This window comes from Amphiprion ocellaris, chromosome 3 (assembly GCF_022539595.1).
Source record: "Amphiprion ocellaris isolate individual 3 ecotype Okinawa chromosome 3, ASM2253959v1, whole genome shotgun sequence".
Classification (NCBI taxonomy): Eukaryota; Metazoa; Chordata; class Actinopteri; family Pomacentridae; genus Amphiprion; species Amphiprion ocellaris.
This window is the reverse complement of record NC_072768.1, coordinates 38,891,514-38,907,780: the sequence shown is the minus strand read 5'-3', so window position 1 is coordinate 38,907,780 and position 16,267 is coordinate 38,891,514. Positions and strand designations below refer to the sequence as shown.

Here is a 16,267-nt window from a genome sequence, read left to right as displayed (position 1 = left end):
GAAATAAAATTCTGTAAAAATACAGATTTTTATAGAATAGAGTGGAAGAGAACAGTAAAATATATATATTTTAAAATAATATATAAATTACTGTAAATAATGCAAACACAAATTTCTATAATTAAAATACATTTTCCAACCTTATTTTTGACACAAGATCATGTGTGTTTTTGGCGTTTAATGTTGAATTTAAATTATTTTTGTAAAAAGAAAACAATATATAAAAATAAATCACAGAAATTCAGAATATTAGACATGAGTGGCGCAAATTTTGCTGTTTTATTGTTGATTAATTTCTTGATTAATAATTATTTAAGCTATAAAATGTCAAAAAAGAAGTGAAAAAAGTTGACAAATATGACTTTGTCCACAAAGCAAATATATTCAGTTTACTGCATATTTTCATACTCAATCTGGTAAAAATCTTTTTTTTTTTTTTACCTTGTTAACAAGTTCTTATAATGTCCAAATACCAATACAGTGATATATTTTCTAGTCTGTTTTATTAATTGCAGTAGCAGCAGAGAGAAATAAAAATAAAAGACGTGCAAAAGATTTTCATTGAATTAAACAAAAAGTGTGTTGAACTAGAATTGTTTACTCTATCTTTAAATGGTACATTTAGGTCTTGTTTCTTATGTGTGTCTTTTATTTTCTTACTCAACTACATTGTGTGAAAGAAAACATTCCTGTTCTCGTTTTTCACTCCAGTATCTTCCTAATTTCTCGTTTCTCTGAGCTCCTGGAGGAGTTTTCACTCTGAGGATTAATGCAGCTGGTTTCCACTGAAGTTAAACAGACTGAATTCTGCAGGAACATTTTGTTCGTTTGAGGCCTAAACGGCATCAGGAGGAGCTATGAAGAGTTCTGGTGGCTTCTCTCCAGTTTGGTAATTAGAGATTGTGTGAAAAGTTTGTCCTGAACAGTGTGAACATGGTGAACACCTGATAACCTGAACGCTGCATCAGATGAAACAAGGAGCTTCTAATCTGTCAATCAGAGCTCTGAAGCCTTATTGGATGCATAGGCTAAATATGGAAATGTATGGAAATTTATGGAAAACCCAAATGCTGCAGAATGTCAGAGCGAGCCGGAGCTGTTCTGCTTGAGTTCAGCAGATAAACCCTAAAGAGCAGTTAAAGGAGGAACGTCTTCAGCCTCCACCGTGGAAATGAGCTCAGAGGGTCGACAGTTCTACGTTTAAAGAAAGAAAAACTGAGTAAAAACAGAACAAAGTGCACGTGTTTGTGTACTAACATTTCTAAACGTGGAGTAAAAGCAGCAGGAAAAGCCCAGATGAAGTTAATAGAAGCTGTTATTATCACACCTGTGCTGTTTAAAATATCTGCCGCAGGTCAAAGTGTGTCGTTTAACTGAGCAACAAATTGTGCACTAATATGAAAACATCAGAACAATGAATAGAAAGAAGGAAAGTCTGGAACTGGAGCTTCAGGAATAGTTTGATATTCAGGAAAAAAATGCTGGAACAGTAAATATGTGTTTGGAACCAGTGGCCAATCAGATATAGTAGTGCAATCAAAAAGTTTCAGGACTGTTGTCTGGTAGCTCTGCTAGTTCTCCTCCTGCTCTGTCTGAAACCATCCATTCATTCCCTCTTGAAATTGCCATGAAAAGATGCAAAATCACCACAAAGACATTTAAAATTACAACAATAAGATGCAAAATCACTATAGAAAGAGTGGAAATCACAACAAAAAGAAATGAAGTCACCACAAAAAGAGGCAAAACCAAATAAAGATGCAAAATCACCACAAGTCACAAAATTAGTACAAAAAGACTTGAAATCACAACAAAAAGATATAAAAAAACAGAAAAAGATGTGAAATGACCACATACAGATTTGAAATCATCATGAAAAGATGAAAATCATCACAAAAAGACTTAGAATCACAACAAAGTGAGGCAAAACCACAAAAAAAGGCTTGCGATCACAACAAAAAGATGGAAAATCACAATAAAAAATTCCAAATGACCACAAAAAGACATGAAATTGTCACAAAAACATTCAAAAACACCATAAAAAGCCAAAATCATCACAAAAAGATGCAAATTCACCAACAAAACAGAAAATCACCACATAAAGACTGAAAATCACCACAGAAAGACTGAAAATCACCACAGACAGACTGAAAATCACCACATAAAGACTTAAAATCACCACAGAAAGACTGAAAATCCCCAAAGACTGAAAATCACCACAGAAAGACTGAAAATCACCACAGAATGACTGAAAATCACCACAGAAAGACTGAAAATCCCCACAGACAGACTGAAAATCACCACATAAAGACTTAAAATCCCCACAGACAGACTGAAAATCACCACATAAAGACTTAAAATCACCACAGAAAGACTGAAAATCCCCAAAGACCGAAAATCACCACAGAAAGACTGAAAATCACCACATAAAGACTGAAAATCACCACAGAAAGACTGAAAATCACCACAGAAAGACTTAAAATCACCACAGACAGACTGAAAATCACCACATAAAGACTTAAAATCACCACAGAAAGACTGAAAATCACCAAAGAAAGACTGAAAATCCCCAAAGACTGAAAATCACCACAGAAAGACTTAAAATCACCACAGAAAGACTTAAAATCACCACAGAAAGACTGAAAATCACCACAGAAAGACTGAAAATCCCCACAGAAAGACTGAAAATCCCCACAGAAAGACTGAAAATCACCACAGAAAGACTGAAAATTACCACAGAAAAAATGAAAATCACCACAGAAAGACTGAAAATCACCACAGAAAGACTGAAAATCACCACATAAAGACTTAAAATCACCACAGAAAGACTGAAAATCACCACATAAAGACTTAAAATCACCACAGAAAGACTGAAAATTACCACAGAAAAAATGAAAATCACCACAGAAAGACTGAAAATCACCACATAAAGACTTAAAATCACCACATAAAGACTTAAAATCACCACAGAAAGACTGAAAATCACCACAGAAAAAATGAAAATCACCACAGAAAGACTGAAAATCACCACATAAAGACTTAAAATCACCACATAAAGACTTAAAATCACCACAGAAAGACTGAAAATCACCAAAGACTTAAAATCACCACATAAAGACTTAAAATCACCACATAAAGACTGAAAATCACCACAGAAAGACTGAAAATCACCACAGAAAGACTGAAAATCACCACAGAAAGATTGAAAATCACCACAGAAAGACTGAAAATCACCACAGAAAGACTTAAAATCACCACAGAAAGACTGGAAATCACAACCTGCTATAGTTGTATTTTCAGAAATCATACAACTAACTAAATAAAATAACTGTATTAGATTTGTTTCTAGGCTTGTCGACATGTTTTCTATTTGTCTAAACCAAGTCTGCTGCATATCGTCCGGTTCTTGGTCCACATGCTTGATGACAACATGATGGAACACATCATGTTGAGGAGACGTTCACATTCTGCCTGATTCTGTTTTCTGTATTAACTTGGAAACATCAGAACAGTGAACAGGTGAGGAGATGCTCACGTTCAGCCTGGACCTGGACGAAGTATCCCAGCGTCAGCGCCATGGTCTGGGAGTCCAAGCTGCTGAGGGTCTTGGCGGCGTTGGTTCCGGTGATGGGAGCTCCGTTCTGCTGGGCGTAGTACGTCATCTCAGCAGGGTTCTTAGGACCAGGCAGCCGACGCATGGAGACCATCTGTAGCAGGTTAGAGAGCAGGTTTTAGTCCAGGCTAAACACAGAAATACCAACGCACTTCAAACCTTCATCCTGCCACTTCTACAGCCGTCCAATCAGAAGCCAGCATCAGATTTGATCAGCACCGAGATAACTGGAGTCACGGCAAATCTCAACTTCCTTTCATCACACATCAGACACTTTGTCTTTTTGTAAATTACCAGAAAAAGACACAAAATCATCGACAGTCACAAAAAAAAGATGTGAAAAAAGGTGCAAAATCACTACAAAAAATGCAAAATTACCACAAAATGACACAAAATCACCACAAAATGATGTAAAATCACCATAAAAAGTCACAAAATTACACGACACAAAATTGTCAGAAAAAGTTGTGAAATCACGTCAAAAAGATGCTAAATTACACAAAAACAAACAAAATCACCACAAAATGATGAAACCCTAACCCTCACAACAAAAAAGATACAAAATCATCACAAAAAGACTTGAAATCACCACAGAAAGACAGAATTGTCACAAAAAGTTGTGAAATCACAACAAAAAGATGCAAAAATTACCACAAAAAGACTTCAAAACACAACAAAATGATGTAAAACCACAAAAAACGTCGCAAAATAAAACAAAAAGACACAAAATCTCCAGAGAGACGCAAAATCACAACAAAATGACACAAAATCACCATAAAAAGTCGCAAAATTACACAAAAAGACACAAAATTGTCCCAACAAGTTGTGAAATGACAAAAAAAGGCGAAAATTCCCCACAAATTCAGCGACAAAAGACCAAGCACTATGCAGCTTTAATGGAGCCTGGATGGTCATTTGATTTAGCGGTTAAAAGAAGGACGTGAGTTTATTAAACGGACGATGATTCGTTAAACTGGTCGACTGAGACCAACATGAAGCTCTGCAGCGACACGGAGAACCGAGGTCACGTATGAAGGAAAAACACAAGAACAAAGATGTTTTTACTTCTGAATCTCCATCTTTACCTCACAAAACATCAATAATCAATAATTAATAACCATTAACCCCTACCTGGACGGTGTAGCCCCCCACCGTGGTGGCCCTCCTGGCCCTCACCGTCCTGGACCCCTGCCTCCCAGCCACCAGGAACAGCTCAGCCAGACGCTGCTCCATGAGGCTGGCAAAGCTCTGGTAGTTCTCCTCCAGAGAGGACCGGTCTACGTCCTGGATCACTGCAGAGAAACAAGGAGAAGAAGAAATCAGATAGGTTATTGATAGAGAGGACCGGTCTACGTCCTGGATCACTGCAGAGAAACAAGGAGAAGAAGAAATCAGACAGGTTATTGATAGAGAGGATCGGTCTACGTCCTGGATCACTGCAGAGAAACAGGAAGCCTCACCCTGGAACTCTACTTTGTCCTGTGCCTCCGCTTTTACCTCCCCCCCTCCCTCCCCCTCTCCCTCCCCCTCTCTCTCACCCTCTCCCTCCCCTTCCCCCTCTGCCTCCCCTCTACCTCCCCTCTACCTGCCCCTCCCACTCTACCTCCCCCTCCCCCTCTACCTCCCCTCTACCTGCCCCTCCCCCTCCCCTTCTACCTCCCCTCTACCTCCCCTCTACCTCCCCCTCTGCCTCCCCTCTACCTCCCCTCTCCCTCCCCCTCTGCCTCCCCCCTACCTCCCTCTCACAGCGTCTTTAGCTGCTCTTCTATTGATGTATAATTCACAGCTTCCTGACTGAGATCAGTTCACATCACATCAGGAGGAGACACAGTGTGTGTTTGTGTGTCCTGTATGTTATTGTGTGTGCATGTTGGTGACAGTGTGTATTACTGTGTGTTGCTGTGTGATAGTGTGTGTGTGTGTGTGTGGTAAATGGTAAATGAATCTCTGGCAGGTGTGTGTGAGGGTTAAAGTTCAGCCGTAAAACTCAACAATGCCTCCGCAGGTCAGAGTTAGTATTACAACAGTAATGGATGTCCGAGCTCTTCCTGTGTGTTGATGTGTCTGTAATTTACCTGTTTTCACCCAGTAGTTTTTGGTTGCCATCGATGTGTTGAGGTTATGGTATTCAAGAGCTGGAGAGAGAAAGAAAAAGTTACAGTTAAGAAATGATAACAAGAAAGTCTAATTTAAGTCTCTTTAGCAGCAGCCACAGTTGAAATTTATCAATTCAAGGGCAACAACAAAAACATAACATTTTGAAATATTCTTTTTGAGTTATGACAACTTTTACTGCAATTATGTTCAAACCAACAAACTAAACTGAGTTCACAGAATTAGCTTTTATGCTACAGTGAAAGGTATTTTATAATAAAAAATCTGAATTAGTCTCAGCATGTTAAAGAGTAGGAGATATATGAATTATGTTAATTGCAGTCTAGTTTTCAAATATATAAACAGACATATCAAACAAACCAAACACATATAAACATTGGAAACATTATAATAATAGGCCTGTAATCAGTAAATGTCATCCCTGATTACGCTACAACCTGCACTTTTCTTTAGCTTTGATTATTTACTTGCAAGACACATTTCACAACAGACATAAAATATACACTACTGGAGAAATGTTTGGAAGCAACTTCAAGTTTCTGTTCACAAAGGTAAAAACAACTTTTTAAAATAATAGAAAAATGCATTAATTTACATGTTTACCATAAAAAAATCCAAAAATGTAGTTATTGTCCCATCAATTTAATTCATCTTTACTGTACTTAATTCAGAAAAAAAAATAAAAATAAAAATATATATATATATATATATATATATATATATATATATATATATATATATATATATATATATATATATATATATATATATATATATATATAAAAGAAAAAGCATGTATATATATTTACACAACCGTTCAATAGTTTGGGGTCACTTAGAAATATCCTTATTTTTGAAAGTAAAGCATATTTTTTTTAATGAAAACAACATTAAATGAATGATAAATCCAGTGTAGACATTGTTAATGAGGTAAATGACTATTCTAGCTGGAAATGGCTGATTTTTAATGGAATATCTCCATAGGGGTACAGAGGAACATTTCCAGCAACCATCACTCCTGTGTTCTAATGCTACATTGTGTTAGCTGATGGTGTTGAAAGGCTCATTGATGATTAGAAAACCCTTGTGCAGTTATGTTAGCACATGGAGAAAAGTGTGAGTTTTAATGGAAAACATGAAATTGTCTGGGTGACCCCAAACCATTGAACAGTAGTGTACATAATAATCCTATAACTATATTGCAGAGTCTTTAGGACAAATAAAATATTGAGGTGTGAATGCAGTGATGCAGCACCAGAATCTGACAACAGTCTCTCAGGTATTATGTCTGTTAGTAAAGTTTGTTTCGTGACTGTCAGGTTCATCCAGCTGTCACTGCTGAAGCCTCACATTCACCTCAGCTGAACTTCAGTGTATTTCTGCACAGACCGAAGGTCGTGGGTTGTTAAAAATGGAACTATGAGCTTCATGCTGTGCTAAATATCTCCCTAATTGACGTATTTTAATTATTTCTGACATGATTTGATTAAAAGCTTCCAGAGGTCATGTAAATGTGACAGCGGTTCATTTGCGAGTCACAGATTTTCTCTTTGCCGGGTTTCATTTTTGCTTTTGTCTGCGGCAGCCTTTCTTTCTTCTGCCTTCATCTCTTTCTTAACCTGTTTACTTGTCAGACTATTCATTTCCTAAAACTCTTTCCCGTCTGGTCAACTGTCTCCGTCTGTCTTTATTTACACATGATCACTCCCTCAGTCCGTCCACCTCTTTTCTGCATCCGATTCATCCGTCAGCCTCTGCCTCCTTATTTCCCATCTGTCTGAGCTGAATGTCTGCAGAGCCTTCGGTGTTTTCAGCTGCTGCAACCAGCCAGTATTTCTGCAGCTGCTGCTGCTGCTGCCTCGGTTCTGTATTCACATTCACTGCACTCTTCACTGGAGTTAAACAAGTTCACATAAATACTGCAGACAAACAGCACTGGAGTGTGACGGTTCAGACTCGGTTGGTGAATATTAAAGAATCTGTTCGGCATGCAGATGAATCCGCTGCATTAATTTCATCAACACGGCATCCGGAAAATGTAGCTGCATAATTCTTTATGAAAAAGAAGACGAAAACATATATTAAAAAAAAACAAAACAGGGAGCTCCTCTAATTAAAAGAGATAATGGTGGTTTAAAAGTTCAAGCTGGCTTAAGCCTCCATGTCTCTAACTCAATCAATAAATCAATCACATTTTTTATAGCACCTTTTACCCTCAAAAAAACCTGAGACGCCATTTTGAAGGGTCAATATCTCCAGAAATAAAACTCTCAGTCATGAAATTTGGTGAAGACACAGACAGAATAGTTTCCAGCAGATGTAATCAATAAAATGGATCCAGCAGACAACACATATGTAATTACATGTCCTTGAAAATGGAAAAAAGTGCAACATTTGTAAACCAGACTGGTATTGTGTCCCCAGAAGGTTCCTCTAAGTGAATATATATGAATAGATCCATATTTCTCCTAAAATACAGACTTTGGTCTAAATTTCAGCAACTTTTGAGGCTCTAACATCAGTAGAATCTGATGTGTGGAAAGTTTGACCAGACAAGGTTCCAGTTTTTAGATGTTTAGACAAAATGTTGATGTGGACTCATTGGTAGGAAACAGAACCCCCTACCTCCCTCTCACAGCGTCTTTAGCTGCTCTTCTATTGATGTATAATTCACAGCTTCCTGACTGAGATCAGTTCACATCACATCAGGAGGAGACACAGTGTGTGTTTGTGTGTCCTGTATGTTATTGTGTGTGCATGTTGGTGACAGTGTGTATTACTGTGTGTTGCTGTGTGATAGTGTGTGTGTGTGTGTGTGTGTGTGGTAAATGGTAAATGAATCTCTGGCAGGTGTGTGTGAGGGTTAAAGTTCAGCCGTAAAACTCAACAATGCCTCCGCAGGTCAGAGTTAGTATTACAACAGTAATGGATGTCCGAGCTCTTCCTGTGTGTTGATGTGTCTGTAATTTACCTGTTTTCACCCAGTAGTTTTTGGTTGCCATCGATGTGTTGAGGTTATGGTATTCAAGAGCTGGAGAGAGAAAGAAAAAGTTACAGTTAAGAAATGATAACAAGAAAGTCTAATTTAAGTCTCTTTAGCAGCAGCCACAGTTGAAATTTATCAATTCAAGGGCAACAACAAAAACATAACATTTTGAAATATTCTTTTTGAGTTATGACAACTTTTACTGCAATTATGTTCAAACCAACAAACTAAACTGAGTTCACAGAATTAGCTTTTATGCTACAGTGAAAGGTATTTTATAATAAAAAATCTGAATTAGTCTCAGCATGTTAAAGAGTAGGAGATATATGAATTATGTTAATTGCAGTCTAGTTTTCAAATATATAAACAGACATATCAAACAAACCAAACACATATAAACATTGGAAACATTATAATAATAGGCCTGTAATCAGTAAATGTCATCCCTGATTACGCTACAACCTGCACTTTTCTTTAGCTTTGATTATTTACTTGCAAGAGACATTTCACAACAGACATAAAATATACACTACTGGAGAAATGTTTGGAAGCAACTTCAAGTTTCTGTTCACAAAGGTAAAAACAACTTTTTAAAATAATAGAAAAATGCATTAATTTACATGTTTACCATAAAAAAATCCAAAAATGTAGTTATTGTCCCATCAATTTAATTCATCTTTACTGTACTTAATTCAGAAAAAAAAAAAAAAAAAAAAAAAAAAAAAAAATATATATATATATATATATATATATATATATATATATATATATATATATATATATATATATATAAAAGAAAAAGCATGTATATATATTTACACAACCGTTCAATAGTTTGGGGTCACTTAGAAATATCCTTATTTTTGAAAGTAAAGCATATTTTTTTTAATGAAAACAACATTAAATGAATGATAAATCCAGTGTAGACATTGTTAATGAGGTAAATGACTATTCTAGCTGGAAATGGCTGATTTTTAATGGAATATCTCCATAGGGGTACAGAGGAACATTTCCAGCAACCATCACTCCTGTGTTCTAATGCTACATTGTGTTAGCTAATGGTGTTGAAAGGCTCATTGATGATTAGAAAACCCTTGTGCAGTTATGTTAGCACATGGAGAAAAGTGTGAGTTTTAATGGAAAACATGAAATTGTCTGGGTGACCCCAAACCATTGAACAGTAGTGTACATAATAATCCTATAACTATATTGCAGAGTCTTTAGGACAAATAAAATATTGAGGTGTGAATGCAGTGATGCAGCACCAGAATCTGACAACAGTCTCTCAGGTATTATGTCTGTTAGTAAAGTTTGTTTCGTGACTGTCAGGTTCATCCAGCTGTCACTGCTGAAGCCTCACATTCACCTCAGCTGAACTTCAGTGTATTTCTGCACAGACCGAAGGTCGTGGGTTGTTAAAAATGGAACTATGAGCTTCATGCTGTGCTAAATATCTCCCTAATTGACGTATTTTAATTATTTCTGACATGATTTGATTAAAAGCTTCCAGAGGTCATGTAAATGTGACAGCGGTTCATTTGCGAGTCACAGATTTTCTCTTTGCCGGGTTTCATTTTTGCTTTTGTCTGCGGCAGCCTTTCTTTCTTCTGCCTTCATCTCTTTCTTAACCTGTTTACTTGTCAGACTATTCATTTCCTAAAACTCTTTCCCGTCTGGTCAACTGTCTCCGTCTGTCTTTATTTACACATGATCACTCCCTCAGTCCGTCCACCTCTTTTCTGCATCCGATTCATCCGTCAGCCTCTGCCTCCTTATTTCCCATCTGTCTGAGCTGAATGTCTGCAGAGCCTTCGGTGTTTTCAGCTGCTGCAACCAGCCAGTATTTCTGCAGCTGCTGCTGCTGCTGCCTCGGTTCTGTATTCACATTCACTGCACTCTTCACTGGAGTTAAACAAGTTCACATAAATACTGCAGACAAACAGCACTGGAGTGTGACGGTTCAGACTCGGTTGGTGAATATTAAAGAATCTGTTCGGCATGCAGATGAATCCGCTGCATTAATTTCATCAACACGGCATCCGGAAAATGTAGCTGCATAATTCTTTATGAAAAAGAAGACGAAAACATATATTAAAAAAAAAACAAAACAGGGAGCTCCTCTAATTAAAAGAGATAATGGTGGTTTAAAAGTTCAAGCTGGCTTAAGCCTCCATGTCTCTAACTCAATCAATAAATCAATCACATTTTTTATAGCACCTTTTACCCTCAAAAAAACCTGAGACGCCATTTTAAAGGGTCAATATCTCCAGAAATAAAACTCTCAGTCATGAAATTTGGTGAAGACACAGACAGAATAGTTTCCAGCAGATGTAATCAATAAAATGGATCCAGCAGACAACACATATGTAATTACATGTCCTTGAAAATGGAAAAAAGTGCAACATTTGTAAACCAGACTGGTATTGTGTCCCCAGAAGGTTCCTCTAAGTGAATATATATGAATAGATCCATATTTCTCCTAAAATACAGACTTTGGTCTAAATTTCAGCAACTTTTGAGGCTCTAACATCAGTAGAATCTGATGTGTGGAAAGTTTGACCAGACAAGGTTCCAGTTTTTAGATGTTTAGACGAAATGTTGATGTGGACTCATTGGTAGGAAACAGAACCTGGTGTTCATAGAGGTCTAGATGTTGGTGTTCATAGAGGTCTAGATGTTCAAAGAGGTCTAGATGTTGGTGTTCATAGAGGTCTAGATGTTCATAGAGGTCTAGATGTTGGTGTTCATAGAGGTCTAGATGTTCAAAGAGGTCTAGATGTTGGTGTTCATAGAGGTCTAGATGTTCAAAGAGGTCTAGATGTTGGTGTTCATAGAGGTCTAGATGTTCAAAGAGGTCTAGATGTTGGTGTTCATAGAGGTCTAGATGTTAGTGTTCATAGAGGTCTAGATGTTCAAAGAGGTCTAGATGTTGGTGTTCATAGAGGTCTAGATGTTGGTGTTCATAGAGGTCTAGATGTTCAAAGAGGTCTAGATGTTGGTGTTCAAAGAGGTCTAGATGTTGGTGTTCATAGAGGTCTAGATGTTGCTGTTCATAGAGGTCTAGGTGTTCAAAGAGGTCTAGATGTTGGCGTTCATAGAGGTGTAGGTGTTCAAAGAGGTCTAGATATTGGTGTTCAAAGAGGTCTAGATGTTGGTGTTCATAGAGGTCTAGATGTTGGTGTTCATGGAGGTCTAGGTGTTCAAAGAGGTCTAGATGTTGGCGTTCATAGAGGTCTAGGTGTTCAAAGAGGTCTAGATGTTGGTGTTCAAAGAGGTCTAGATGTTGGTGTTCATAGAGGTCTAGATGTTGGTGTTCATAGAGGTCTAGGTGTTCAAAGAGGTCTAGATGTTGGTGTTCATAGAGGTCTAGATGTTGATGTTCATAGAGGTCTAGATGTTCATAGAGGTCTAGATGTTGGTGTTCAGAGAGGTCTAGATGTTGATGTTCATAGAGGTCTAGGTGTTCAAAGAGGTCTAGATGTTGGTGTTCATAGAGGTCTAGGTGTTCAAAGAGGTCCAGATGTTGGTGTTCATAGAGGTCTAGATGTTGATGTTCATAGAGGTCTAGATGTTCATAGAGGTCTAGATGTTGGTGTTCAGAGAGGTCTAGATGTTGATGTTCATAGAGGTCTAGGTGTTCAAAGAGGTCTAGATGTTGGTGTTCATGGAGGTCTAGATGTTCATAGAGGTCTAGGTGTTAATAGAGGTCTAGATGTTTGTAGAGGTCTAGATGTTGGTGTTCATGGAGGTCTAGATGTTCATAGAGGTCTAGATGTTCATAGAGGTCTAGATGTTGGTGTTCATAGAGGTCTAGATGTTGGTGTTCAGAGAGGTCTAGATGTTGGTGTTCATAGAGGTCTAGATGTTGGTGTTCATAGAGGTCTAGATGTTGGTGTTCATAGAGGTCTAGATGTTGGTGTTCATAGAGGTCTAGATGTTGGTGTTCATAGAGGTCTAGATGTTGGTGTTCATAGAGGTCTAGATGTTGGTGTTCATAGAGGTCTAGATGTTGGTGTTCATAGAGGTCTAGATGTTGGTGTTCATAGAGGTCTAGATGTTGGTGTTCATAGAGGTCTAGATGTTGGTGTTCAAAGAGGTCTAGATGTTGGTGTTCAAAGAGGTCTAGATGTTGGTGTTCATAGAGGTCTAGATGTTGGTGTTCATAGAGGTCTAGGTGTTCAAAGAGGTCTAGATGTTGGTGTTCATAGAGGTCTAGATGTTGATGTTCATAGAGGTCTAGATGTTCATAGAGGTCTAGATGTTGGTGTTCAGAGAGGTCTAGATGTTGATGTTCATAGAGGTCTAGGTGTTCAAAGAGGTCTAGATGTTGGTGTTCATAGAGGTCTAGGTGTTCAAAGAGGTCCAGATGTTGGTGTTCATAGAGGTCTAGATGTTGATGTTCATAGAGGTCTAGATGTTCATAGAGGTCTAGATGTTGGTGTTCAGAGAGGTCTAGATGTTGATGTTCATAGAGGTCTAGGTGTTCAAAGAGGTCTAGATGTTGGTGTTCATGGAGGTCTAGATGTTCATAGAGGTCTAGGTGTTAATAGAGGTCTAGATGTTTGTAGAGGTCTAGATGTTGGTGTTCATGGAGGTCTAGATGTTCATAGAGGTCTAGATGTTCATAGAGGTCTAGATGTTGGTGTTCATAGAGGTCTAGATGTTGGTGTTCATAGAGGTCTAGATGTTGGTGTTCATAGAGGTCTAGATGTTGGTGTTCATAGAGGTCTAGATGTTGGTGTTCATAGAGGTCTAGATGTTGGTGTTCATAGAGGTCTAGATGTTGGTGTTCATAGAGGTCTACATGTTCATAGGGGTCTAGATGTTCATGGTAGATGAGTGCAGAGTTGTCTTCGTGTGGAAATTTAACAACATATGAGGCTGATTTCATCTTAAAGAATTTTCCCGTAAGAGGTTTTCTCGATACACTTACAGGAACTTTCTACTCTAAACTATTCTCTCTGTGTCCTCAACAAATTTCACGGCTGCAGGAGTTTTATTTCTGGAGATACTGAACCTTTAAAATGGATTTGCAGGTAGGATGTTTTTACAGATAAATAAATATGCAAGAGCTGACATCATAAAGAACTTTATAAACTAGTAAAAAGGATCTTAAAACTGATTTAATGTGTGCTCTACTTTTAGTTTTAGCCAAAAAAAGTGCAACTTAAACGAGTTTAAATGTATTCGTCTCACTTAGATCAGAACATCATAATCCTGCAGGTAATAAAAAGGTGTAGCAGTGTCTCTGTTTTGACTTGAGAGAGAAAATATCAATTTTTTTTACGTCTTGGTTTTAATGCCGTTTCACATTAAGTTTCTCTGAGTTTCACTATCAATGACAAAGACTTCAGTTTTATCCTGATTTCTATCAACATGTCCCACAAAATTAACAAAATCATCAAACGTCAAAGGTTCTCAAAACCATTGTGACATAAACATGACAAAAATGCCCTTCAGGGTCAGAATATGCACCAAAACTCGTGCAAACAAATATAACTTTGGCAGCTAATTAGCTAAACCTGTGTAGATATACAGATGCCAAATTTCATTTAGTCTTTGCTTCAATAATAAATGCAGGATGGTAAAAAAATTGACCTTTTTCTTTATTATGCAGTGTGTAAATCTGAACCTGCTACATTTTTGGCAGAGCGGTTTGGCAGAGGGCTTCACATTTTATCCTCTAAGTACAGACGATGAATAAATCTGCTGTTGACTTTGGCTCGAATGGACTCCACAGTCAAACAGAGATGTGTTGTAGACAGAAGAGGCCTCGGCATGCAAACAGACAGCGCAGGTCGATCTGATAATTGATTATCCATTTGTGCTAAAATCGATTCCACACATGCCTGAGCTGTTAAACGTTGTGACCGATGTGTCTCTCATCAGATACAGCCTTTCTTTAACCGATCGTTTATCTGGTTTATCAATTCACACCGGTCCATAATCAGTTGTTCATTGTTTCACCTGGTAAACAACGGCAGCAGACGGGGTTTAGGAGTGGATTTGAACAACATCAAGGGAGATTCTTTAGCCCCTGAAGTGTTGAGATCTTGCACAAATAGATACTAATCTAATCTCCATGCTGCTGATTGATTGATCCAGTCAATCACCCTGCAGGCCTTAAACCCTCTGATCTCCAAAACACGCGAGTGGGTTTGAAAGACATGTAAAAAAAAAATCATAAATTACAGAATTTATCACAAAATATCTTCAGATTTTCATTTTTCAGACTATTAATCTGTGACATACCATTCCAAAGAGAACATTCTGCCAATAAAACTTTTAAATTGTTGTATTTTAACACAAAATCACTTCATTCTGCATGCTTTGTTTAAGAATTTGACAAAATAAACAATTTGCTCTAACGAAAACTAACACACAAAAACAAACTACAAGTTCTGCAGTTTCAATTAATTGGATGTGAAAGACTATTTTTTGTGAATTCTTGTCAAAACAAACTTTTACAAATTCTTTACAACACTGAATTATCAGTGTTGTAAAGAATTATGTATATTAAGGGTTGAAAAATGGTAAATACATTTTTAGCTGCCATTTTACAGATTTTCCCCGTTTTGTTAAATAACAGATACTAACTAGTAAAATCACATAAATATTAATTTACACATTGGCTATTGATCATAAAATCACTTTATTCTGCATGTTTCATTTTTGGTAAAAAAAATTCACTTGGACTTAAGAGTCCTTTTGATGAATTCTTTTCAAAAAAAGTAAAAATATATAAACTACAATTCAACGTCGTAAAGAATTATGTATATAAGGACTGAAAATAGTAAGCACACTTTTAATTGTTGTTTACCAATTTTCCCTGGTTTGCTTAAAAAATACTAATTCTGCAGTTTTAATTAATTGACATGGCTTTGTAGAAAATATTTTTTACTTGGATACAAAAGAGTATTTGTTTTTTGCAAATTTTTGCAAAAAAAGTCAAAATATATAAAACATCATTCAGTGTTATAAAGAATTATGTATATAAAGATTAACAAATGCTAATTGCTATTTTACTGATTTTCCCTGTTTTGTTAAATAATGGATACTAACTAGAAGAATCACCGAAAAAAATATGAATTTACATATTGACTATTGATCACTTTATTCTGCATGTTTAATTTTTAAAAGTTCCCAAAACAGACAGTTTGCTCTAACAAGATTGTTTAAAAAAATAAATAAATAAAAAAAATACAAAAAAAAAAATACAAAAAAATTCTGCAGTTTTAATGAATTGACATCCTTTTGCAGAAATAATTTTCACTTGGACATAAAAGAGTCTTTATTTTTTTGACTTCTTGTCAATAAAAGTCAAAATATATAAAACATAATTCAGTGTTGTAAAGAAGCACGTATATTAAGGATTGAAAACTGGTAAATGCATTTTTAGTTTCTATTTTATTGATTTTCTCTGTTTTTTTAAACAACAAATTTTGCAGTTTTAATTAATTGACATGGCTTTTGTAGAAATAATTTTCAGTTGGACATGAAAGAGTCTTTAATTTTTGGTGAATTCATGTCAGAAAAGTCAAAATATATAAACC

The 16,267-nt window shown here is 36.6% G+C and overlaps 1 protein-coding gene across 4 annotated transcripts in view; it reads right to left on the bottom strand.

The window, feature by feature from the left end:
- The window catches only part of kiaa1549la (KIAA1549-like a), a 144,605-nt gene that overhangs the window by 53,239 nt on the left and 75,099 nt on the right, over positions 1–16,267 (bottom strand). For 3 of the 4 annotated variants that reach the window (XM_055008987.1, XM_055008990.1, XM_055008989.1), the window contains exons 8-10: positions 8,700–8,759; positions 4,745–4,905; positions 3,536–3,707 (exon numbers count right to left, since the gene is read on the bottom strand). In XM_055008987.1, the coding sequence (XP_054864962.1) occupies positions 3,536–3,707; positions 4,745–4,905; positions 8,700–8,759 (393 nt within the window). Of the gene's footprint in view, positions 1–3,535; positions 3,708–4,744; positions 4,906–5,688; positions 5,749–8,699; positions 8,760–16,267 lie in introns of all 4 variants that reach the window. The other variant, XM_055008988.1, reaches the window with a different exon arrangement.